We start from the raw sequence: 25351 nt of genomic DNA on the forward strand, positions 1-25351 counted from the left end.
GAATTTATTGTCTGCCTTTGGTTGATTTCTAGAGTTCTGAAATAGTTGTTTTTCAGAGTGTTGTCCAGTGTTATGCTGGTTTTTGGTGGAGAAACTGAGTTTTTCACATGCCCTAGGCTGCTGTTCTTCCAAAATATTCTCAAGCAATTTATTTAATTAACTATTTAAAAATATTGGACAGGTGTGGTGGCTCATCCTTGTAATCCTAGCACTCTGAGAGGCTGAGGCAGGTGGATCACTTGAATCTAGGAGTTTGAGATCAGCCTGGGGAACATGATGAAACCCCGTCTCTATAAAAAATTAGCAAGGAATGGTGACACATGCCTGTAGCCTCAGCTAATTGGGAGGCTAAGGTGAGAGGATCACTTAAGCCTGGGAGGTTGAGGCTATAGTGAGCTGTGATCACACCACTGTACTCCAGCCTGGGTGACAGAGTGAGACCTTGTCTCTAAGTAAATAAACAAATAAATGAATCAATAAATAATTTTTTAAAAGATATAAGGAGCTCACAGAGCTGTGGAATCCATATTTTTGTCATGAATTTGTAACAATATTTTATCATCTCTGATTCTGTAGCACTTCTAAAGTTACTGGGTAGGTTCCTGTGTTCACAGTTATTGACAAAAACATTGGGAATGTGTTTTTATGTTCTTTCATTTACTGAGATGGTATTTGTCTAGGTATGTAAACTGCTTTAAAGTATATAAAAGCCTTCTTACCCCCTTCACCTAACCTGGTTTTAAGTTCCTCTATAAGATGTTTGAACATCAATCTTTAGTGGAGAAAGTAGCCTTTAACTTGTCATTTTAGCTAATTATTCTTAGTGCAAGTATACATTTAGAAATCTTTCTGATATTAGCTTTTTTTTGAAGTGTGGCTCATGCAGGACAATGAAATTTACTTCATTCTTGCAGATTCACATAGCTAAAGACAAATGTAAATCTTGGGTTATAGCTTTCTCAGAAAGCAATAAGATGTATATACAACTTTAAATCTTGGATTTTATTTGTATAGGGTGTTACCTGACATCAATTTTTATTCTCTTTACTCCAAAGAATAAAATAGTAAAAGCTAGAAAATGTTTTTTGTAGATTTTCAGCTCTTCAGAGGATGAAAAATTTTTTTTATCATCAAACAAGTAATCATGCAGTTCTTGTAAAAATTCCCAGAGGAGCACAGTATAATTTCAGTGTTGATTATTTATTTAAAATATTAAACATAATTTAGTTTTGAGGACAACAGCAGATCAACAGACAGTAATATCTAGGTAACAGGAAAGTAAATTCATTTTATTATTTTAGATGTTGTGTTTAGATACTGTCATTGTTTAGGTACTGTTTCTGTATTAATTGTTTCTGTGATAGAAAGTTTCTTGGTGTTTTGAATCATTAACCAAACGAACTTTCTTATTCTCTTATTATAGGCTTAAAATGAACTTCCAGTGGAAAGTCACTACTACTATCCTAAAATTTTTATGGTGGGAAATAGAATTCTAGGATCTCATGCCAGTAGTGCTATTGACAGTCCATATGCTTGCTTGTTGATTAAACTCAATTTTGAAAAAATTATAGACTCTTATGCTGTTATAAGTCCATATATTTTGAACCAATCATATTTTTTCTTTTTAATTTTTTCCAGTTATTACCTGGTTTTGTACAAATTAGCTAATGCTACTTTGTGGGTAATGATAGAGGCCATATAGAAAGGTTTGAAGTTGATTGCTACTCTGTGGCCCCAATTTTGTTAAGCACCAACTATGATAATAGTCATGATTATGATAAGGTATCAGAAATACCATCTTCAGGCCAGGCATCTGGCTTACACCTGGAGGCTGAGGCAGGAAGATAGTTTGAGGCCAGGAGTTCCAGGATATAGTGAGTTGTGCATTCCAGCTAGGGCAACAGAGTCAGAACCTGTCTCCAAAAAAAGAAAAAGAAACATTATCTTCACCTACTAGAAGCCTGTTTCCCACTCACGAAATTCTTATTTTAAATTATGAATTCATAACAAAAAGCATCACACATTTTAAAAAGTTGAGTAAAGCATCAAATCAACAATTTTTGTGTGCTATTAATGGAATCTGCTCATGTTTTCTAGAAATTTTAACTTAAATAAAACATTTAGATATTAATGCTATATTGGCTCAACCAGTAAGCCTTTTATAAAGTTTGTTGTATCTATGTTGACAGTATTTCTGAATGTAAGGTTATATAAAAATCAATTCACCCATACTTTTGGTTACTCATTAAATATAATTTGTTATATATACTAATATCTCTTAATGAAAGTTAATACAAAGGAAATAATAATTATTTGAACAGTAGTTGTATCCATATTTTTGTAGACTCATTTCAAAACAGAGTGGTCTTTTTTTCCTTTTAATTTTATTTTCTTGTGAAGAATTTCTTGTGAAGAATTTGTCTGGTAGAAACCACTTGCCTCTGATAAGGAACTAGAGAAATAGGAATTAGGGAATAAGGAAAGTCATTTTTTTGGTGGAAAGATTTGAAGGAGGTTATGAATACAGTTCATTCCATATTTTATGAGAAACTTTTAAGTTCTATTACTGTATTGGGAACATCTGCTATAAGGGGCTGAAGGCCTGTTTTTGCCTATAGGGAAGAAAGTAGAAAATTAATGGATGATAGGAGATAATTATTATACAAAGAGAAATTTGAGGTAGGATTTAAATAGAAAACTCTTAAAAAAAAAAACTCTTTGAACATCCTTCCAGAGAACTACAAGAATAAAACAGTATCTATTGAAAGGACCATGGTGGATACAAGCTTGGACACCAGGGAAGGTTTTTGTTTGTTTGTTTTTTAAAGATTGGGTCTTGCCCTGTTGCCCCGGCTGGAGGAGTACAGTGGTGTGATCATAGCTCACTGCAGCCTCAAAATTTTGGGCTCCATCAATCCTTCTCCTTGGCCTCCAAAAGTGCTGGGATACAGGTGTGAGCCACCTACTGGGCCTTTTTTTTTTTTTTAATAGCACAGCCTAAAGTTATAATAATCAGAGCCTCATAAATGTTGCATGTACACAAGTACGCCAAGGACCACGAGTATTAGACTAGGATTTAGCATCCCCTTTTCATTTCGTTTCTCTTGAGCAGAGTCCAAGATAATTCCTTTTTATTTTTCCTGTAAAAAAGGAAAAATATTAGAACTACTATTGAAAATGTCTATGCCTTTCTGATGGAGTACCTAGGGAAAATGTGCCTTAAAAGGTTGATGACCGACCTTTTCCAAACTTTCTTTACATGTTCTGTGAAAAAGTGTGCAGTGGCCAAATGTATGGGAACCTCCTGGTGAATCACAATTAAGTGGGTTTCCTGACTCAATAATGCTCTGTGATAGGTTAATGTGTATTACAGTAAACAGTATAGTATATTGTTTTTCCTAAACTTACTAGACCATGAGAACATTGCTCTGAACTGGTGTTCCTGTGAACACAGTTGGATTAACCACTACTTGAGATGTGTGTTGTTCCATAAGGTCAGTAGTAAAAATTATTACAGACATTTGGTTTTTCTTAAAGTTAATTTAAAAATTAAATGTCAGCTTTCTTTTGTTCTTTTTTTTAAGTTGCTTTCTGGGGTGTTGTTTTGAAATAATTCCTACATTTTGCTAACCTGCCAGTTCAAATAATAGGAGAGTCGAACATAAAATTAATTTGGAAAATGTTAGTATTCTTGGAAATTTTATTTGCAATTAAAGCATTTCTGAAAAAAATATGACTTATAAAACACACATCATCTCTGCAACATTGAAGTGTTTGCTGTTCTCTATAAACATACAGGTTTTATTGTTCTTTTCCACTGTGGTGTTACTTGCTATTATTGAGGAGCATTTAAAAGCTTTGTTAATGCAGTTGCACAACAAAAGATTTATAGAACACAATAAAAGATTTTGAATTCTGGTGTGTACTGACTGCCTTGCAGCAAAGCAGTCGTCCTCTTTGTAGTATTTTTGCAAAGATTGGGAATAAATAGACATCTGAAGAAATATGTTCTTACATGTTCTCATTAGAAGCATCATACAATTTTCTATACTTGTAACTGACAGAAACTGTATGAAATTTGAGATTTAAAAGAATTTTATAATGACAGAATTTGTGAGACCCTCAGCAATATAGATTTACATAAAAGCATTATATATACACATTTATGAAATTTTTGTGTTCTGTTGCAGTGAACCAGAATATCATTAGGAAACCCAAATTTTTAGAATTTTAGTCACAGATTTCAGTGTGATAATTCTTAGCTAAAGTAAATACAACTAATAAATAAAAATGTAGCAGGTGCTTAGAATTGTTGTATTTCTTGTTCTAAGGAATCCCAAAGTGTGTGAGGAGGCACCATTAAATAATTAATTTTTATTGTAGAAGTAGTTCATCGCAATAGAAGTAAAAGTTTAAACAGCATAGGAAATTTTGAAATGGAAAGATAACATCTTTCTGTGCCACATTTCATTTCTACGCTTGATATTAATAATTTTTGAGTCTTTTTTTTCACTCTGTAGGTGGTTATCTGAGAACTCTAAACAAGAGCAGGCAGTAAATTTAGAGACTTTGCTTTTGTATTAAGATTAATAACCAATACGTGCATATTCAGAAATCTATAACTCAGTGTTTTTCATGTAAATTGTGATGTGAGTTTCTTATTGTTTCTTACAAAGGCTATATATTAAGGTTTAGAAATCAGAATTATATATTGAATTTAACATGTAATTCTTTTAATTAATAGAGAGGTGTTTTTTTAAACTAGATAATTTATGTGTTGTGCATGTGTTTTTCCAGTGGTTTCCAAGTGTTCTATCAGGGGAGGTCGTCAGCCGCTTTCTATTTTTCATGGTAATTCTTTTATGGGAATTTCAAAGAAATAAACTGGAATTAATCAATTTGATAATCTGAAATATATATACACTAAAATGTTTTCCTTTAAAATTTCTTCCTGTTTTGAATTTAGAAAGTGAGATGAAAGCAGTCATCATTATTGTATCATTCTTTCCAGCAAGTAAAATAGAGATTACTTTTACTTATTCTGTGCAAAGTAGTAAAGTTAAAAAATAAATTTTTATTCTGGACTGTGATGCTGTGATATTTCTTGAGGCAATGATTATAATAGTTTTATACCAACAATAGACACCTAGTGGCCTCATTCAGGTCAAAGCCTAAAAACCCCATTGTGCTAACTCAGTAAAGAGAAAAAAGCCTACCTAGAAGAAGTCTGTAAAATTGACCATCGCTAAAATAAAACATAAAATGAAAATCTGCGTATGTGATCTCCATGAATCTTGAAGAATGAAGAAGATAAAGGATTTTTCCAAATAGAAATCCATGTACAGACACAAAGCGATAACAAAGATGCTAACTTTTAGAATAAATGCTTTTAAAAATCAAAGACAATATATCTGAAAAAGAGATAAATACTATTTCTCTCTAGCAGTTAGTTATATTATAATTGTCATTTAGCAAGAATACTTTAATGACTAATTGGTTAGCTACCCAGTGAACACCTGGGAAATAACTTATTTGGAAGAATACTGAATGAAATTCTAGTGCATAATTTAGTCACACACAAAGCATGAGGTAAAATGTCAAAACAGTGTGATTTTTTTTTGAGTACTGTTTTTAACATTTAAAAAATTTTACTGGGAATTAATTGGCAAGCTTGACACCTGGACATAAATATTTAAATCAAATTCATTTTTCTTATGTTTGTCAGATGTCATATGTTTGGGGACGTTTTATTTTATTTTATTTATTTTTTATTTTATTTGAGACAGAACCAGGCTGGAGTGCAGTGGTGCGATCTCGGCTCATTGCAACCTCTGCCTCCTGGGTTCAAGCTATTCTCTGCCTCAGCCTCCCAAGTAGCTGGGACTACAGGTGCCCGCCACTATTCCCAGCTAATTTTTTTTGTACTTTTTAGTAGAGACAGGGTTTCACCATGTTGGCCAGGCTGGTCTCCAACTCCTGACCTCAGGGATTCCAACCGCCTCAGCTTCCCAAAGTGCTGGGATTACAGGTGTGAGCCACTGTGCCCAGCCAGGAGTATTTTATTTTAAAGCTCCCAAATAATATTTAATTATCTTTTATAAATATAATAGATATTCTGTTAAGAGGTCTTCTTAATTGCTGATTTAATTTTTTTAACTTTAAGTTCTTGTATATTGTTTATATTAGACAAATGCATGATTAATAAATTTTCTTGGTGTGCTTTCTGGTATTGTTAACTTTAAGTTATGGTCATTTGTTACTAAATATAACCTGCCACATATTCAAAAGTTATGAATATATAGCAAGCCTCTTATAATATGGACAGTTGTGTCCTATACTGGCAGATCCTAAGTAATGTATTACTAAGGGTTATAAAAAAATAAACATAGGTTCATGTTTAAATTTGTGGACCATCACTCTTTAGAGCCAAAATAATTGCTGGATAGGTTCCAAAGCAAGTTTCCCAACACCTGATTAACTCGTGGTGCCTTTGAAACATGTTATGCACTTGGAATTATAGGAGGGAACACATGCTAGTAAGCATGCAGCTATAATGGAGTGTAGTAAGAGCATGGAGAAATATGCTGGTGCTGTTTGAGCCCTACAAGCAGTCACTCCTTCAGACTTACTGGATCATGATGTGAACCAAAATCAAACGCTTTCTGGCCCATCAAATAGACCAGGTAAGGCATAGATTTGGTTTTGCCAAACTGGGTGGATCTGGTTGTACCTTCCCAAATGTGAAAATGATGTAATAGTTAAACAAATATACCCACATTCCAAATTTATAAAGTCAGATCATTGTTAATTCCTTCAAATTAGTTAATCTTGAAGATATATTTATTCCAACAAGACTTCATGGTTTTTAAGTTTAAATAAGATCTAATGGAGTTTCTAAATAGTTCCAAAAACAAAAGAACATCATTGTTATAAGAATGCCTCTGAGCTGTCATTGAGTATGTTATTCAGAGGATGCCAATCTTGTTTAAACATGAAAAAAATGTTTTCTTTTGGACCTGCCTTCAGAGTTTGAGGCATGTTCTTCTCAATATAATTGATGGTATCATATCTTTATCATTTTGGGGGTAGATTTGATCCCTAGAATCCATGAAAAAATTTTGTATCAAGATCTTAAGGGAATTTCAAACCAGAAATTTCAAAAATGTGAATGAACACATATCATTGGATTGGTTTTGCTGGCTTATGATCTTGAAGGGCAATATTTATTTGCTTACATGACTTCTGACATGCCTGCTGAAAATTTAGTTACATTATTTTATAGTCAACTCTAAGTTATGCACATTACATTTATTTCTGTAAAACTGTGTCAGCTATTTAGCAGATCACACATGCAAATTTGAAAATGCATAACAGACTGGGGCTATTTAGCTTGTGGGCAGCTGGTCTTCTGTCAGTAATGTCTTATAGAATACTCCCATCACTTGCATTCACAGAGATAATTATAAGACATTAAGGAAAACTTAAATTATGTTAAATGTGCAACAAACCTCTAGCAGTCTTGGATTTCACTTTTTTTCCTCCAAGGATTTGTGAGTTTCCTCAAAAGTCCACAACTGTTGTAATTTTGCTAAGCAACAAATCTGAATCGTAAGTATGAGGTTTGTGTGCAGCTGCAAGTCTGGTCTGTGGCCACTGAACAAGTGAGGCAGTTTAAGGAATACATTAATTAAGTCAAAAAATATTTACTGTGCACCTACCATGTGCTAGACTCTGCTAGGTGCTAGGAATATGGGGAATATAGCAGCAAACAAAGTCAAAGCCCCTATTCTTATGAGTGGGAGGTACACACTGTGGTTTGACATGTAAATGAATGAGTAATTAAATAAGTAAATGCAGGGAGGGAATAAATAGGATGCTACAACTGAGAAATAAGAAATCTACTTAAAGTCAGGGAAGGCCTTTGTGAAAATGTGATAGTAACGTTCTGAAAGACAAGAAAGAGTCTACAGTTTGGAGAGTTGGGAAAGAGCATTCCTGACTGAGGAATAACGGATTCAAAGGCTCCGAGGGAAGAAATAACTTGACACTTCTTTGGGCCAGACAGAAGGAAGGACAAGGTAATTAGATTGTAGTGAGGTGGGGGAGAGAGGTGGGCCAGGGCTGATCTGGAGACCATGTTACTAGTAAGATGGTGTTAGAGATTTTATTGATGTGCTGCAGAAAGCCAGGGCAGAGTTTGGGGCAGGGAAGGACCATGATCTGACGTATATTTTAATATCACTTTGGCTTCTGTGTAGAAAATAGATTGGAGGGAGTGAGAATAGAAGCAAGAAGACCAATGGGGAGGCTTGTTGGATGAGTTCAGGCAAGAGATGGTAATAGGCTGAGCTCAGTGTCAACAGTGGAGGTGGAGACACGAACAGACTCGGTATGGATGTTGGAGTGTGGCCTCTTATGGGGCCCTCACCTACCTTTTTTCACTATTTCTCTCTATTCTGTAGAGGATATAAGTTACAGTGGTGTTCCCAGATTTGGTCATTACCCAGTTCATAAAATATCAATAAAATAAGGGTGTGTTTTTAAAAATATAATAATATTTTTAAATTAAAATAATATGCTTTTTAAACAATAATAAAATAAAATGCTTTTTTAAAAATAATAATAAAAAACGATTAAAAGGTTTTAAAAGGTATACTTTTCTTACCTGGAAAATTAACTTCAGACCCCCATTAAGGTCCAGATGCCATTTTACAGTATGCTAATCACATTCTAGTTTATTCTTTCAGCAAAGAGATAATAATGTCTCCTGTGTTCCAGGCACAGAGCTAAGGCATATTATTGCAAAGATGGGCAAGGCAGTCCCTGCCCTTTAAAAGGTCATGTCCTGGGGCAAAGCAAGCAAGGGCCAAATATACAGCTAAGTTACTATTCAACTTTGTGGAAAGAACCAGGCTACTGAGTTAGCTTGGGTGGATGGTGGCTAACAGAGGCTTTGACCACTTTGTTGATGCTGCTGATTTTTCTGTGGTATTTCTGTATTTAACTTAATTTCTGTTCTTTTCTATCATCCAGTAATTTCTCATAATTTCTGGTTCATGATGCCTGCCAGTATTTTTTTTTACTGCTTTTGCAGATTCTCTTTCCCACCTCTTAAAAAAATGTACACTCAGAAACATCTCAGAATGGAAGTATCAAAGTTTGTTTGTATTATTAAGCATAATTTACCACAATTTGATTTTGGCTCCCTGGTCTGTGAGCATGATTCAGCTCACGTGTAGAGACCAGGTCCTTTCTAGATAGGCTGCTTATTTGCAGTGACCAGTCTGGTTTTAAAAACATAAATATGATAATTCAGTGTGAAAGGATTTTAATCCTCATACCAGAGAATCGGGTTGAACTCCTTCTTAGGAAGATAATCATTTTAAAAAATGATTTTAGACTATATCTAGGATTCAATCCCAATTGTCACAAGGAATGTCTAAGAGGTTGCATTGTTTGATAATTGCAGTTAACTTAAGGGTGTGGGACATCCTGAATGCTGTTCTTAGCCTTAAAAATGGACTAATATTTCAAGTGAATCTGAATTGCTTTTAATTTTTTTATTTGTCTAAGGAAGGTAGTGCTTCCCAGTTTCTGAAGGTCATCTATCTCCCAGTAAAGAGCACTTTTCTCTGTGTTAGAGTTAACAAACATATTTGTGTTTGCAGTTATTTTCGTAATAAAAAACTACATCAATTACAGACGTATTTATATTGAGTTTACATTTAGAATATTTTGTAGTATGATGAACTGAAATTATAAACACTAACTTTTCTGTTGTGTATTATTGAATTATGTGGGATATTTTAATCACTATTAACCTCCTGAGTTAGGTGTTACTCTTTTTTCTTTAACAGTGATTTGATGATCTAAATAGTTGAGTAAATAACCCAAAGTTGCATAGCCAATAAGTAACAGGATTATGGTTTGAACCTATTTGTACATACCAGAGTATGTACATTCCACAGCTCAGTCAAGAGAAAGAAAATGGATATAAAAAGGAAGACTTACTGTACACCAAATGAAATTTGGCATTGAAATGTTGTCTTTTTTTTATTTGTACAGTAGTCCCCTTTTATCTATGGGAGTATGTTCCAAGACCCCCAGTGGGTGCCTAAAACCTCAAATAGCACTGAATCTTATATACACTACGTTTTCTTGATCTGATAACCTAAATGACTAAGTGACTAATGGGCGAGGAGGGTAGACAGTGTGGATACACCGGACTAAGGGATGATTCACATCACAAGATTTTATCACGCTACTCAAAATGGCATGAAATTTAAAACTTATGAATGGTTAATTTTTGGAATTTTCCATTTAATATTTTCAGACTGCAGTTGACTGCGGGTAACTGAAACTTCAGAAAGCTAAACCGCGGATAAAGAGGAATTTCTATATGTTCTCAGCCCAGTGTGCTCTGGAGCTCAACTTAGAGCTATTTTTAGTGGTACTGGAAAAAGCAAGTGCTTAAAAATAGCAAGCCTGTTATTGACTCTCTGTGGTCACTAGCTTGGTGTGGAGTGGGTGGCTTCCTTCCCATTCCCATTTAAATTTTAGGTTAGGTCATTGTGCATCAGCGCAGAACTATGATTTAAAGGGAACTTACTGGGTTTTTCTTTTGAAATTGACACCATAATGTTATTTTTGTGCCTAATCTAAGTAATTACTATGTGGCAATAATAAAATCATTTTCAGGATACTCTATAAGTAGCTGAAAAGTTTCAAGGTATTGTATATTTAGCACAAAAGTAAACAATGCAAACAACTGTAAAGTTAGAGACACTACGGAAATAAGGTGTACAGACTTATGTTTGCTCCCAGGGAAGGGGTAGAAAGGATTGGGAGTGGTGTGAAAGGAGTAGGATTCTTCCAGGATTCCAAAAAGAATGCATTATAACTCTATGTCAGTAATACAACATTAATTTCAGCATGACACAGCAATAAATATTTAAAATAAGCCTGTCAATTTCTACCAAAAAAAGCCTCCTGGGATTTTGATAGGGATTGTGTTGAATCTACAGATCAGTTTGGGGAGCATGCTATCTCACCAGTGTTGTCTTCAAACCTATAAACATGAAATATCTTTCTGTTTATTTAGATCTTCTTTAATTTCTCTTAGCAGTATTTTGCAGTTTGCAGCATATAAGGTTTGTACTACTTTTGTTCAGTTTATTACCAAGTATATAATTTTTCTTGGTGCTGTTGTGAGTGGAATTATTTTCTTAATTTAATTTTGAAATTGTTTTTTCCTGGTATATAGAAATACAATTGATTTTCTAATATTGATCTTGTATCTAGCAACTCTTTAAAACTTGTTTATTAGTTCTAATAGTTTTTGTGGATCCCTTAATTTGTATTTTCTACTAAGGATCATTTTATCTGTAAATAAAGAAAGTTTTACTTCTTCTCTTCCATTCTTGGTGCTTTTTGTTTGTTCAGTTTTTGCCTTCCGGCCTTTGCTAGAATCTCCAGTATATTGTTGGATAGCAATGGAAACACTCAGCCTGCTTGCCTTGTAGGCACAAGGGGAATTTAAGGGAGAAAGCACTCAGCCTGACACCGTTAACGTAGTGTTCTCAGCTCGAGGTGTTTTGTAGATGCCTCTTATTGGTTGAAGGAGTTGCCTTTTGTTCCTAGTTTGTTGAGAGTAGTTATCATGAGTGGATTTTAGATTTTGTGAAATGCTTTATTCTTATTCCATGAACATGTATATTACATTGATTTTTCAGGTATTGAACCAACCTTACATTTCTAGCATCAGACCCACTTGTAGGGGAGAGAGGTGGGCCAGGGCTGATCTGGAGACCATGTTACTAGTAAGATGGTGTTAGAGATTTTATTGATGTGCTGCAGAAAGCCAGGGCAGAGTTTGGGGCAGGGAAGGACCATGATCTGACGTATATTTTAATATCACTTTGGCTTCTGTGTAGAAAATAGATTGGAGGGAGTGAGAATAGAAGCAAGAAGACCAATGGGGAGGCTTGTTGGATGAGTTCAGGCAAGAGATGGTAATAGGCTGAGCTCAGTGTCAACAGTGGAGGTGGAGACACGAACAGACTTGGTATGGATGTTGGAGTGTGGCCTCTTATGGGGACCTCACCTTCCTATTTCTCTCTATTCTGTAGAGGATATAAGTTAGAGTGGTGTTCCCAGATTTGGTCATTACCCAGTTCATAAATTATCAATAAAATAAGGGTATGTTCTTTGCTTTTTAAAAAATAAATAAATAAAAAATGATTGAAAGGTTTTAAAAGGTATACTTTCTTAACTGGAAAATTAACTTCAGACCCCCATTAAGGTCCAGTTGCCATTTTACAGTATGCTAATCACATTCTAGTTTATTCTTTCAGCAAAATGATAATGGTGCCTCCTGTGTTCCAGGCACAGAGCTAAGGCATGTTACTGCAAAGATGGGCAAGACAGTCTCTGCCCTTTAAAAGGTCGTGTCCTGGGGCAAAGCAAAAAGTCAAATATACAGCTAAGTTACTATTCAACTTTGTGGAAAGAACCAGGCTACTGAGTTAGCTTGGGTAGATGGGGGCTAACAGAGGCTTTGACCACTTTGTTGATGCTGCTGACTTTTCTGTGGTATTTCTGTATTTAACTTAATTTCTGTTTTCTGTCATCCAGTAATTTCTCACAATTTCTGGTTCATGATGCCTGCCGGTATTTTTTTTATTGCTTTTCTGGATTCTCTTTCTCACCTTTTTAAAAAAAATGTACACTCAGAAACATCTCAGACCCAGTTGTTCATGATAAATAATCATTTTCAGTGTTGCTAGCTTTCATTTGCTAATATTTTGTTAAGGATTTTTGCACTTATTTTCATGAAGGATATTGGTCTGTAGATTTCTTATGATGTTTTTGTATGGTTTTAGTATCAGGGTAATGTTCATAGAATGAATTGGGAAGTTTTTCCTCCTATTTTCTGAGACAGTTTGTGAACAATTGATATTATTTCTTCCTTAAATATATAATAGAATTGAAATAGTTGATAGAACAGAAAAGCAGGTTGACAAGGACCATCTGGACCTGGTCTTTCTTATGGGAGGATTTAAAGATTTAAAATTACGAATTCAGTTTTTGTTTGTTTGTTTGTTTTTTTGTTTTTTTGAGACAGAGTCTTGCTCTGTTACCTAGGCTGGAGTGCAGCGGCGCGATCTCAGCTCATGGCAACCTCTGCCCCCAAGGTTGAAGCAATTCTCCTGCCTTAGCCTCCCAAGTAGCTGGGATTACAGGTGTGTACCACCACACGCAGCTAGTTTTTGTAGTTTTAGTAGAGATGAGATTTCACCATGTTGGCCAGGCTGGTCTCAATCTCCTCACCTCAAGTGATTCACCTGCCTCAACCTCCCAAAATGCTGGGATTACAGGCATGAGCCACTGCGCCAGGGTACTAATTCAGTTTTTTAACTTGTGATATATCTATTTAGATTTTTAATTACTTCTTGAATTTGGTAATTTGTATCTTTTTAGAAAGATAAATTGCTAATTGATTGAAATAAATTTGTTCATATTATAGTATGTCCTTTTAATCTTTTTAATTTCTGTAAAGTTAATAGTGATATTTCATCTTTTGTTCCCAGTTTTGGTAATTCAAGTCAGTTTTCTTTTTCTGTGCATGTATTTATTTGCTTTGGTTAGTCTAGCTAAAGGTTTGTCAATTTTGTTATCTTTTTAAAGAACTAACTTTTGTTTTCATTGACATTTTTTTCTGTTGCTTTTCTGATTTCTATTTCATTGATATCTACTATAATTTTTATTATTTTCTACTTATTTTGATTTAGTTTTTACTTCTTTTTCTCCTTTCTAAAGGTGGAAGCTTAGGAAATAGATTTGAGAACTTTCTTTCCAATACAGACATTTGAAGCTTTAAATCTCTCCCTAGTCATTTCTTTGGCTACATTCTATGAATTTTGATGTCTTGTATTGGTTGTTTCTATTTGGCAAAAATATTTTCAAAGTTTCCTTCTGATTTATTTTATTATTATGGGTTATTTAGAAGTGTGTTGTTTAATTTCCAAGTATGGGGATTTCCCAAATTTCTTTCTGTTGTTGATTTCTAATTTAGTTACGTTTTGATCAGAGAACATACTTTGTATGATTTGAATTCTTTTAAATGTGAGACTTAATAGTCTGGCATGTGGTCTGTCCTGGAGAATATACCAAGTTCACTTGAAAAGAATGTGTGTATTTTGCTGTAGTGTTCTTAGATGTCAAATTAGGTCAGTTTGGTTGCAGTGCTGATCGTAATCCTGAAAGATACAGTCCTGAATGTGAGAACCCCAAATGTTGAAAGATCAAATTTCCTAAAGATCAGAACTCCTAACATATAAAATTCTGAAAGTCACAATTGTGAAAGATCAAAATCCTGAATGTTGAAATCCTAAAAGCCTGATTCTAGGGAAGGAGTTTTAGTACATTTTGGTTGTACCAGGATAGTTGCATCATGTTAGGTGGAACTGTTACCTTGTTATTGTCTTTATTTGGAAATTAGGTATGATTTAAGGAGACGCATATGAGTGCCAGGTTGACAAGGAGTGGACTCGTGGACTTAATTTTAGGTGTCAACTTGACTGAATTAAGAAATACCTAGAAACTTGGTAAAACATTATTTTGGGTGTGTCTGTGAGGTGTATTCCAGAGGAGACTGGCACATGAGTCTGAGTGGACTAGGTAGGGGAAATCTGCCCTCATTACTGGTGGGCACTATCTAGTAGGCCAGGGGCCCAGAGAGAACAAATACTGTGGGCGAATTGGTCTCTGTCTCAGAGAAGGGACAGCGTTTTCTCCTGCTGCCTTAGACATTAAAATTCCAGGCTTGCCATCCTTTAGACTCCAGGATTTATACCAGCAGCCCCCCGGGTCCTGAGGCTTTTGATCTCAGACTGAGAGTTGCATCATTGGCATCTTAGTTCTGAGGCCTTCAGACTGGGACTGAGCCACACTGTAGATATCCCAGGGTTCCAGCTTGCAGACAGTCTGTCATGGGACTTCTCATACATGAGCTGATTCCCCTAATAAATCCTTTCTCATATATCTGTATACGTATCTTATTGGTTCTGTCTCTTTGAAAACCTCTAATACAGATTTGGTATTGGGGAAGCCAAGTATCATTCCTTCTTACCATATTCCTTCTAACACAATGGAAGGGATCAGTGAAATTGTTCCCTTGCAAAAACACTGTGATAAATTAAGTGTATGCAGCTACTTAATGGTAAAAGATAAATTTTAAAATATAATTGGTGCTATGAATACAGAAAATCACTTAATTGTAGTGGTCAAGCAATAACCAGACTTTCAAATAGACAGCATACACTTCAAAAATTTGTAGACCACAACCACCCTCCAAATACAAGTGGAGAGAGTGTTTTGAAGATATTAGAAGTGAAAATGCAAACAAAAAAATACAAGAAATCTCCCCTGCCAAATTTTTCAGTGGTGTACAACTTCTGCCCCTTCACACATAGTGCCAGTTTGTTATGCTGAGCGTTTCATCTTCGCATAATTTCCAACACTGGAGGTATAAATTGTGTAAACATTTCGAGAGTTCTAATTTGCATTTTTATAAATTTGAGTCCACGGAAGTGCATTATTACAATGTTAACTTTGGGTATAAGCACTGTGCATGTATGAAAAAGGTTGAAACTTCCTCAGTAAATGAAGAGATGTCCATTTTGTACATCTGCATATGTGAAAGATAACATTTCTTGAGATCTTGGCTCTTTGGATATGGATAACTGCGTATTCAGTGGTTGACCCGTCATAGTTTTTCATTGATCTCTTCAGAAGACTTAGGTTGTTCAACACGGTATTTCATGCATCTGACTGCAGTTATAAAGCTGGCGGCACACAGTTGCCAAGCATAGTGGTATGCATTTATGCATTTTGCTTTTTGACATATTTCCTTATGAATATGGTTTTTCTGCTTGTAGCTATTATACCCATGCACCTATGATTAATATATCTGAGTGTTTATACTTGCAAAAATATATGTTTTTATTGCCTATTTTATTGTGTAAAGTGACCTATCAAGTATTGTTAGGTTTTTATGTTTCTAAAATAAACCCTCTTTATAAAATAAATACATGTCTTTTTTTAAAAAGGAATTTTTAAAAATTATTTCTTTCCAGAATTATACTTTTAGGATTTTGATCTTTCAGGATTGTGATTTTCATTCAAGATTTTACACTCGAGATTTTGGATCTTTCAGGATTTCAACATTTGGCATTATGGTTCTCAGGAGTGTGTCTGTTAGAATTATGGCCCAGGCCCATTTGGCTGATTGTGTAGTTTTAAGTTTTCTATATTCTTGGTGGTTTTCTGTTTAGTTGTTTTATTTTTATTGAGAGTAATGTATTAAAATCTCCATCTATCATGTTGAAATGTCTGCTTGTCCTTCCAGTTTGGTCAGTTTTTTACTTTATATAATGTTGGACTCTCGTTAGATGTCTATGTATTTATAGTTGACTTATTTTTTTTTTTGAGATGGAGTCTCGCTCTGTCACCCAGGCTGGAGTGCAGTGGCTGGATCTCAGCTCACTGCAAGCTCCGCCTCCCGGGTTCACGCCATTCTCCGGCCTCAGCCTCCCAAGTAGCTGGGACTACAGGCGCCCGCCACCTCGCCCGGCTAGTTTTTTTGTATTTAATAGAGACGGGGTTTCACCGTGTTAGCCAGGATGGTCTCGATCTCCTGACCTCGTGATCCGCCCGTCTCGGCCTCCCAAAGTGCTGGGATTACAGGCTTGAGCCACCGCGCCCGGCCAGTTGACTTATTTTTCTAAAGTATTATCCATTTTACTATTATGAAATATTTCCTCTTTGCCTCTTATAGTATTTCTTGTCTGTTTTTTTTCTGATATGAATATAGCTGCTCTCTCTTATGTTACTTTTTGCATGGTATGTATTTTTTTCCATCCTTTTACTTTTCAACCTATTTGTGCCTTTGAATCTAAAGTGTATTTCTTATGGATGGCATATTGTTTTTTATGCAGTTGACAGCCTTCCCATTTGACTGGGTTATTTAGTCTGTTCACATTTAATGTAATTATTGATATGATTATGTTTATTAATACATCACCCATTTTGCCATGTGTAGTCTACATATCTTGTATTTTTTCCCTGTACCTCTCCTTTTATTGCCTTTTTAAATGTTAGATAAATATTTTTAGTGTGCAATTTCAATTACTGTGCCAACTTTTTTTAACTGTATATTTTTAATTATCTTCTTGTTGCCTCTGAACATGATGAGCCATTTTTCTATTGATGCTTTCAAGATTTTTTATGTATCTTTGTCTTTTATAGTTTGATTATGATGTGTATAGGTGTGGGTCTCTTTGTATTTATCCTACTTGGTCTTTATCAAGTTTAAGTCTTTTAATATTTCTCATCAAAATTTAAATTCATAATCACACCTTGTTGCCCCATTTTACAATAATGAAAAAAAAAGTGCAGGCCTTAGTAAGTTTTGCAGCCATGTAAAAACACTTTTTTGCACATTTAATTATTTTTGAAATATGTTCAAAATCATTTATTTTACTTGCTTCCATGTACATTTTGATGGACTTTTTTCAAATACCTTTAAGTAGATGGTTTGTAAATAATGCAATTCAGAGGTATTGATGACATTTTAATTGTTTTTCTATAAAAATAAATTCTTAGAATTGGCATCAGCACACTTAAAGTGTAATAGTCTAGAAGCTTGTAACTGTCTTTGACTTTTTCCTATTTTATTATTTTTCATATTAAATCAAGCCTACCTCATGCTTTCGTTAAAGCACCTCTGGAATTTGTCTTCAAATTCTATCACACTGCATCTGTTCTAGTCAAATGCCTACTTGTTTTGTCAGCCTAGTATCTCCTTCCATATCATTGCTTTCTGCATATTTGCCTGTCTAACCTTTCCAAAAAACATCCCTTCATCCTTTAAGATTCTTCAGGAGATGTCATATTCTCACAATGGTAAGTCCAGGCTCCTCTACCCAATATTTATTATCATTCCTGTCTCCACCAAACTCTGTCTCTCTGTATTGAATTTCTTTTCTGCTCTTCTCCCATTGGTCTTTGTCATTTGTTGGTCCCCAAAGAGCCCATTGTGCAAGCTGTATTTAGATTTTCACTTGCATGCCTTTCGTCATGGTTTTAACCCCGCCCCCATGCCCTGCTGGGAATCCTTTACGTGTTTTCTTTGTGCCTTATTCAAATTCCCATCTCCAGTAAATTTTGGAAGAGTTTCTCCAAGCCTTCACATAACCTTCTCTGAGCTCCTCTTGCACCTTGTTGGTTGTGTGTGATGTGCTTCTCAATGGCAGAGGCCTTGTCTCATTCTTGTCTTGACACTGCCCATGTTAAGTCTGAGATTGGTTGCTCTTCTCTCCCGCATAGTCATTTTTTGATTTTTAAATTTAGTTCTTTTCTCTTTTTCTTTGTATTTCTTCTTATGACTTATAAAACACGATGATTCTTCCTCATGTTTTATCCCCACACACCCAAAATCAGAAGCATTTTTGTTTTGTGAAAGAGATAGACAGGCTTAGCAAGGTGGAATACTGTGCCAGGGGAGCCAAGCATGAAATTGACTCTCCTGTGCACTAGTTAAGTTCAAGTAGAAAACTCCCTTTCAGAGTCACAGGCTGTATACTGAATCCTACCTGCCTGCTCCGCTGAAGGTGTATATTTTGTTCAGTATTGAGGAAATTGAGCAGTAATGTATGAACTTCCCAGCACAAATTTGTAAATATTAGAAAAATAACTACGAGTTAGGGTATTTTGGACTTGTATTACTTTTATAAAGTAAAATAATTATTTTAAATTCTCTAACAAAAGGTCTGTAGCAAAGATCAGCAAACCTTTTCTGTAAATGGCCAGATAGTAAATATTTTTAGGTGTTGCAAGCCACATATGGTCTCTGTCACGTGTTCTTTGTTTTTATTGTTGTTTACCATCCTTTAAAAATGTTAAAAAAAAAACAAAAAAAAAAAAACAGTTTCAGCTTGCAGGCAGGACAAGAGCAGGCCACAGGCTAGATTTGACCTGTGAGCCATAGTTTACCACCACCTGGTCTGTAGCAATGAGAAAAGCTACTCTGTTCAGTTGAGCATCCAAGATGGCAGAAGACTGTTATCCAGTAGAGAAGACATAGCTAATACTAATCCAACTGTTGTACAAACTGGAATGTGCACAGAGGGGTACTGTCAAGTGGTAGAGCCTGGGAAATCTTAACCTGGGAGGAATGGCTCAGGAATAGGGACAGGATGAAAGAAGGGGAAGAGTGGTCTTCGACATCTAAGTCTCCATGATGTGAAAGTAGACTTGTCCTGCACAGTGCTGACTGTAGGTCTTCAGTATAATGTGCTGTCCTGGAAAAGAGTAAATGTCCTTCCCCTAAAATGGTGATTTTTCCCTGAGGGACTAAGTTCCTTGTAAGGAACTTCCTAATCTTCACTCAAGTCTTAAGTGATTTGATGTATGAAAAGGACCTAATTATACTCACCATGGAACAGATGACAACTGTAGGCATCAATGATGAGGAAATTATGGAGTAAATGGAAGTATTTAATTTGGGAATTAAAGTAAATCTTTATAGGGTATGTATACTTTGGGTTTTTTAAAAGGTGCCACATGCCTAAACAATATCTAAAAATGTTAGTTAAACTGTATCTCATTTTATTGTTAAAACCTTTACCATGATGAACATTTCCAAAAGACATTCTAATTTCTACTCCAGAAATCTATTTAGCTCATATGAACAAGTTGCACTTACTTCATTGCTATTATTCATAAATCTCCTATTTTCTTCTTAGATGGATGGTAAAATCACACAAGTAGCAAAAACCAGGTTCCTTGAAGTGACTGTAATTGTTCTTTTCTCACCCTGGCAACAAACTTGACTCATCAAGATGCAGAAGCCATAGTGACAGACTTCTGGTTCAGATTCACCACTTTGTGTCTCTTTTTTTCTCCATGCCAGCCGGCCCTTTTCTCCATTTAAGAAATTCTGGCAGGGTAATTTAAAGACATCCACCTAGGTTGGATTATTTGCATTTTCACCAAAACTCCTGTACTTCAGCATTCATGTTTATGGAAATAGTTGCAGCTACTGATTTCCTTTGGTTAAACTGTTATAATATTGATTCATTTTGTTTATTTCAGTTCATAAGGATGCAATTTATCCTAATTTTGATTTTGGTTGTAGAGGTTGGCGATTTGAAGGAGCTGCAGACACTAGACATTTCTACCAATCGTTTGCTAACTTTACCCGAGAGGCTTCACATGTGCCTTTCTCTGCAGTACCTCACTGTGGACCGAAATCGTCTATGGTATGTGCCGCGCCATCTGTGCCAGCTGCCCAGCCTCAGTGAGCTCTCCATGGCTGGAAACCGTCTTGCATTTTTGCCACTTGGTAAGTAATTGTGTTTAAAGTAAAACAGCCAAAGAATAAGATGGAAAGCTTTTGTTTCTTTGACTGGAACCAATTAGTTAGTTTCCTTCCTTGTGTTTATCTTGATGATTGCTTCTCTAAATTTGTTTTTGCAGTGAACAAAGTGTCATTCCTAGTTAACAAATGGAATTTATTTCAGTGAGGGATTTTATACTTTAAAAAAGAAATCTGTGCTAAAATTGTGTTTAGGGACAAAATATATGAGATGATTTCCTCAGAGAAAGGAATTAAAGTGTGTGTGTGTGTGTGTGTGTGTGTGTGTGTGTGTAAGGTATTGAACAATATGAAAAGATAGCTACTGGTACAAGTATTGGCTTAGGTGTTGACTTCTCCCTAGGAAAATTGATACTGGGTATCCTAATAGTATTGTCAAATAACCAGATTACAACACTTTAAAGACCTTAAAATTGGCTGAACTTCCTGCTGAGCTAGAAAGTCAGCTTGGCTAAAAAATAACGTATTATCCACTGTAGCTGTAGCTGACTCATTTTGACATAATATATGTCAAAGTACATGGGCCTTGAATAAAACAGTACATTTATTTTGTAGATAGCTGAATAATTTTGTTAACTTGTAAGAAACAAACGTGCCACTTAAAAAAATTTAAATATGAGGCCTCTTCGAAACTTAAACTGTCACAATAAGCATCATATGATTTTACTCATAAAAGCATTTTTATAGTGAATAATTCATCTCTGAGGGCAGTAAATAATTTACTAGTCCCCAAAGGAAATATTTTCCAACATAATACAATGCACATACTATTTTCAATTTAATATGTTCAAGGTAACTTTAAAATACTGAACACATTAAAATCAATTGAAGTGATAATCAAATTTAAGGAGATTATTTTTTTCCATAAATATAATTACGTTTTGTACTTATAAAATTAACAAAATGAGGCCGTTTCAGAAGCAGGCTACATTTCTAAGAAATCAGAGCTTCTTTCAAGTGAGAAAAATATCAAATATAAATAGATTTTTAAAAATAAAGGTACCTGCTGCTCTAACCCCACAGGTCATGCATAGACCAATTATGGTGGACAAGCACCAAATTACAAATCTAGAGATCCAGGTTATAGCCTGATTCCACCATTTCACAGTGTGTGACCTGGAGTAAGTCACCGGAACCTCTCTGAGCTTCATAAATTTTATTTTCCATGAGCCAGACATCATATTTATCCTGCTTCCTTTACAGTTATTTTGAAGTCGAATATGATAGTTTATGTATAAGAATTAGAAAGCACTGTACAAATGTAGATGACTCTCAAATGAGAAGATACAACTTGTAGATTACCATATCTGACTTAAAAAATGTTTACTCTTGAGCCAGGCATGGTGATGCATACCTGTAGTCCCAGCTACCCAGGAGGCTGAGGTAGAAAGATCACTTGAGCCCAGGAGTTTAAGGATGCAGTGAGCTATGACTGTGCCTGAGAATAGCCACTGCTCTTCAGCCTGGGCAACATACCAATACCCTGTCTCTAAAAAAAATTGTTTTTACTCCCCTCATATTCACCTCCTCTCCTTGTAGTAAGTACCTAAACTTGTACTTACCACTTCCTAATGGAGATGGAAATGTGACCTATACCAGTGCCAACTGCCTTCCAAGTGATTGCCAGGATGTTGCTGTCAGTGCTGGCAATACATGAGGGAAGGCAAGGAGGGAGGGAGGGAGGGAGATAAAGGATGTGATGGTTTTATTTGTGTGGCATAGAATGCAACTTACTGGCATAACACCAGATTCAGAGTAAAGTTGCAAATTTCGTTGTAAGCAGCCTTTAACCTACTGTGGTTTGACTTTCAGACTTTCAGAAACAGATTAGCTTGTTAAGTCTGGGGTTGCCCATGCTACTATTCATAATGTTGTTGTTATTATAGACAATATATGTAAAAAGGAGTGTTTCCGTGTGCAATAATGGTATTATGTATACTACTATGACTATTTGTAAGAATAATAATAGCTATCAGATCCGGCCACTGCATTCCAGCCTGGGTAACAGAGCGAGACTCCGTCTCAAAAAAAAAAAGAATAATAATAGCTATCATTTATTGAGCACTGAGCCTTCGGCCAGGTATTCTATTTAATATGCTCACTAATTTAGTTATTACAAAACCTTAATGCAAAATCTATTATTATAAAAGTTATTGGCAACCTAATTTTGCAGATAAGGAAATTGAGGCTCACAGAAGTTAAGTAATCTGCCAGAGTCACAGCTAGTAAGAGACAGAATTGAGCTTTGTCTGATTCCAAACCTACATTGCCACATTGGCATGCTGTCTCCTTATTTCAGGCATGGTCTCTCTACAGGGGGACCTTATTTGGGAATAGGGTTGAACCGTATTGAGCATCATATTGTTTGTGGCACTGTATTGTTTGTGGCCGTTTCCAGTGTCAAAGTTTGGCTCTGCCATTTTGGGCTCAAGATACTCCTAGTGACACTCTTGTTGGCCTCATTCAATATATCTTTCTATTCACTTAACAAGATTACCTGCTGGAGGCTAGTGCTTTATCTCACCTACCCACTCTGTACACCAACCTGGTGCTCCCAATTACTTGTTTCCACCTGGCCTTGTGTCAGTAGCTTCTGCATCAACAGAAATCTTATAAAAGCCTAGGCCTGAACCCTGTTATCTAGATCTATCTTGGTGCTAGTAACTCTTCTTCCATTGCCCGGCCCCTACAACTTCAGCAGAGCTCCTGGTTCCTTAATTTGGAGGTGTGCTCCTAATAAATTGTTTTTCTCTTGTCTTGGTTATTCTGTTACATATTCTTTGTCTCAGCTGTAAACCATTCATACAACTACTGGCTACATTGAGCCTGCCAGAGTCTGATCCATAGCCCTCTTCTCTTGTCTGATACTCAGATGTGCTCTTACCACAATGCCATCTGGTTCTAGAGCCCTAGCTCTGCCTAGATTCCTGCACACAATTGAACTCCTTAAGTTGAATGACTTTTGTTTGCTGCAGCTGGTTACTGTGCCCTTCGCCTTGCCTATTCTGCCTCCCTCACTATGGTTCCTTAGCCTTGGCTCCTCATTCCCCTAGTCATTGGCCACTCATTCCTGCCTTTCTTTCAGCAGTGACACAAGCTGAGTATGTGCCAAGGTGGCAGTGGTGGTGGGAGAATAGAGGGAAGCCATTCCCATAGGAAGCTGACCACTGTCATATTTGGGGCCCTGGGAGTGATGCTGTGTGTCATGCTGAATGCTTGCAGCAACAGAGGACCCAACTTGCAGTGGCTGGTGCAAGGTTAAAGAAATGGTTGTTGGTAGAGAACTGAGTGCTACATACACATGGCTAGTCTGCTCTTCTGCCTTGGCACCCTCAGTTATTTACTAGGGCATCTTCTGTATGCACCATGCTAATGGCCGGTGTGGCTAGGGAGGTGGGCATCTCTTCTTTGGTACACAATCTTCAGTGGTGAGTTGAACTATTACAGAGTAGCTTCTGTCTCTAGGTTTCTTGTTACTCCAAAGCCTTGCCTCTGTGTCAGGAGCAACTTTCCTTTGTGAATTTGTGAATGTGGTGTCAAAGAGCTTTAGAGGCAAGAGGGTCTACTCTGCACTTTGAGGAGGATGCCTTATGGCAGTTGAAGTAACCACAACTCCCAAGTCTTGGGCTGCAGATAGCCCAGGATAGGAAGCAGCTTCCACAAGGCTCTGGTCACCATCCTGGCTCATAAGGCTTACAGCCCTGGCAGAACATGGGCCTGTGAATAGGTTTTACTTTACTTTAGAAAAGCATACAAGCAAGAGGATGATGATGATGAAGATTATCCAGTATAAAAGAAGCAGGCTACCTGAAGCAGTGGTCTGTCCTGGTCTAAAACTGGATTCTTTGAGAACAGCAGGAAGAAAGGATCAGGGAGCAAATACAAGCCCTGGTGGCCTTGCTGCATCTGGTATACTGGATATTCTTTGTAAGAAATGGATGAGACAGCTAGAGAGCTCTGTGTGAGGTCACTCAAGGAAGGCTTCAGGAGACTGGAGACAGGATAATCCACGGAGATGAAGAAACTGAAGCTGACCAAAATAGCCACAGTTTCCTCATTCTTGTCTTTCTGTTTCTGGGGGTATTTTTTGCCATCATGAAGATCGATTTGGAAATTGAATTCAGTTCTGTCTTTAGGAAGAAAACAATTAAATTTATACACTTAAAACCTTTCCATGAACCTTTTTCTGAAAAACCAAAGCCATCTAATGCTAAGAACTATCTGGGAGAGAGCCAAACAAAGCATGCAGCCTCTGGTACTGCCTTTTTTTTTAGAGAACTGAACTGTTCTTAGAAACTTAGCAAATGGGGTATCTCTTTACAGTAGTTTGGAAATACTCTGCACATACACACAGGCACACACTCACATGTACCTCTAAGGTTTTCAAATATTAGAAGGCTTCTGTGTTATAAGAGCCTTGATTCTATAAGAATAATGCAGGAACTTGAAAGTTTTATGAAACGAATGCTGTGATATCGCTCCCTATGATAGGAGGTGGGAATCTTATTTTGGGGAGCCACTTAATGAATTCAGTTTCTTGCCAAAGAAGTGTGACTTAGGAGAAAACCAGTCTTCAAGTGGCTTCTTAAAGAAATGTAAGATTATAGCCTCTTCAAAAGGTAACTAAAGATACCATATGTAAGGGATGACTTAAATCACTTATAATACTGTCTAACCCATTAACAGTCTTTGAGTATGTTTCCCTAAGTCACTTGTAATACTGTTGAAACCATTAAGACTCTTTGACTGTGTTCTTCTTAAGATGAAAAGATGCATCAAAAGAAAAGGATGTTCCTATTATTACTATGCCAGCACAACTGAGTGACAGAAGATTCTACAGATAGAAGCTTTGTTCACGGTGGTGACTATCAGCAAGGAAGAGAGGGAAAGCAGTCACTTGAGCCTAGTGCTATG

General features: G+C 36.1%; 1 protein-coding gene across 4 annotated transcripts in view; it reads left to right on the forward strand.

The window, feature by feature from the left end:
* The window catches only part of LRRC28 (leucine rich repeat containing 28), a 135676-nt gene that overhangs the window by 67719 nt on the left and 42606 nt on the right, over positions 1–25351 (forward strand). For 3 of the 4 annotated variants that reach the window (XM_025391228.1, XM_025391230.1, XM_025391229.1), the window contains exon 6: positions 20198–20404. The exons of the other annotated variant lie outside the window; for it this stretch is intronic. In XM_025391228.1, the coding sequence (XP_025247013.1) occupies positions 20198–20404 (207 nt within the window). The remainder of the gene's footprint in view (positions 1–20197; positions 20405–25351) is intronic. 4 annotated transcript variants of the gene reach the window in all.

The sequence above is a fragment of the Theropithecus gelada genome, chromosome 7b (assembly GCF_003255815.1).
Source record: "Theropithecus gelada isolate Dixy chromosome 7b, Tgel_1.0, whole genome shotgun sequence".
NCBI classification, from domain to species: domain Eukaryota; kingdom Metazoa; phylum Chordata; class Mammalia; order Primates; family Cercopithecidae; genus Theropithecus; species Theropithecus gelada.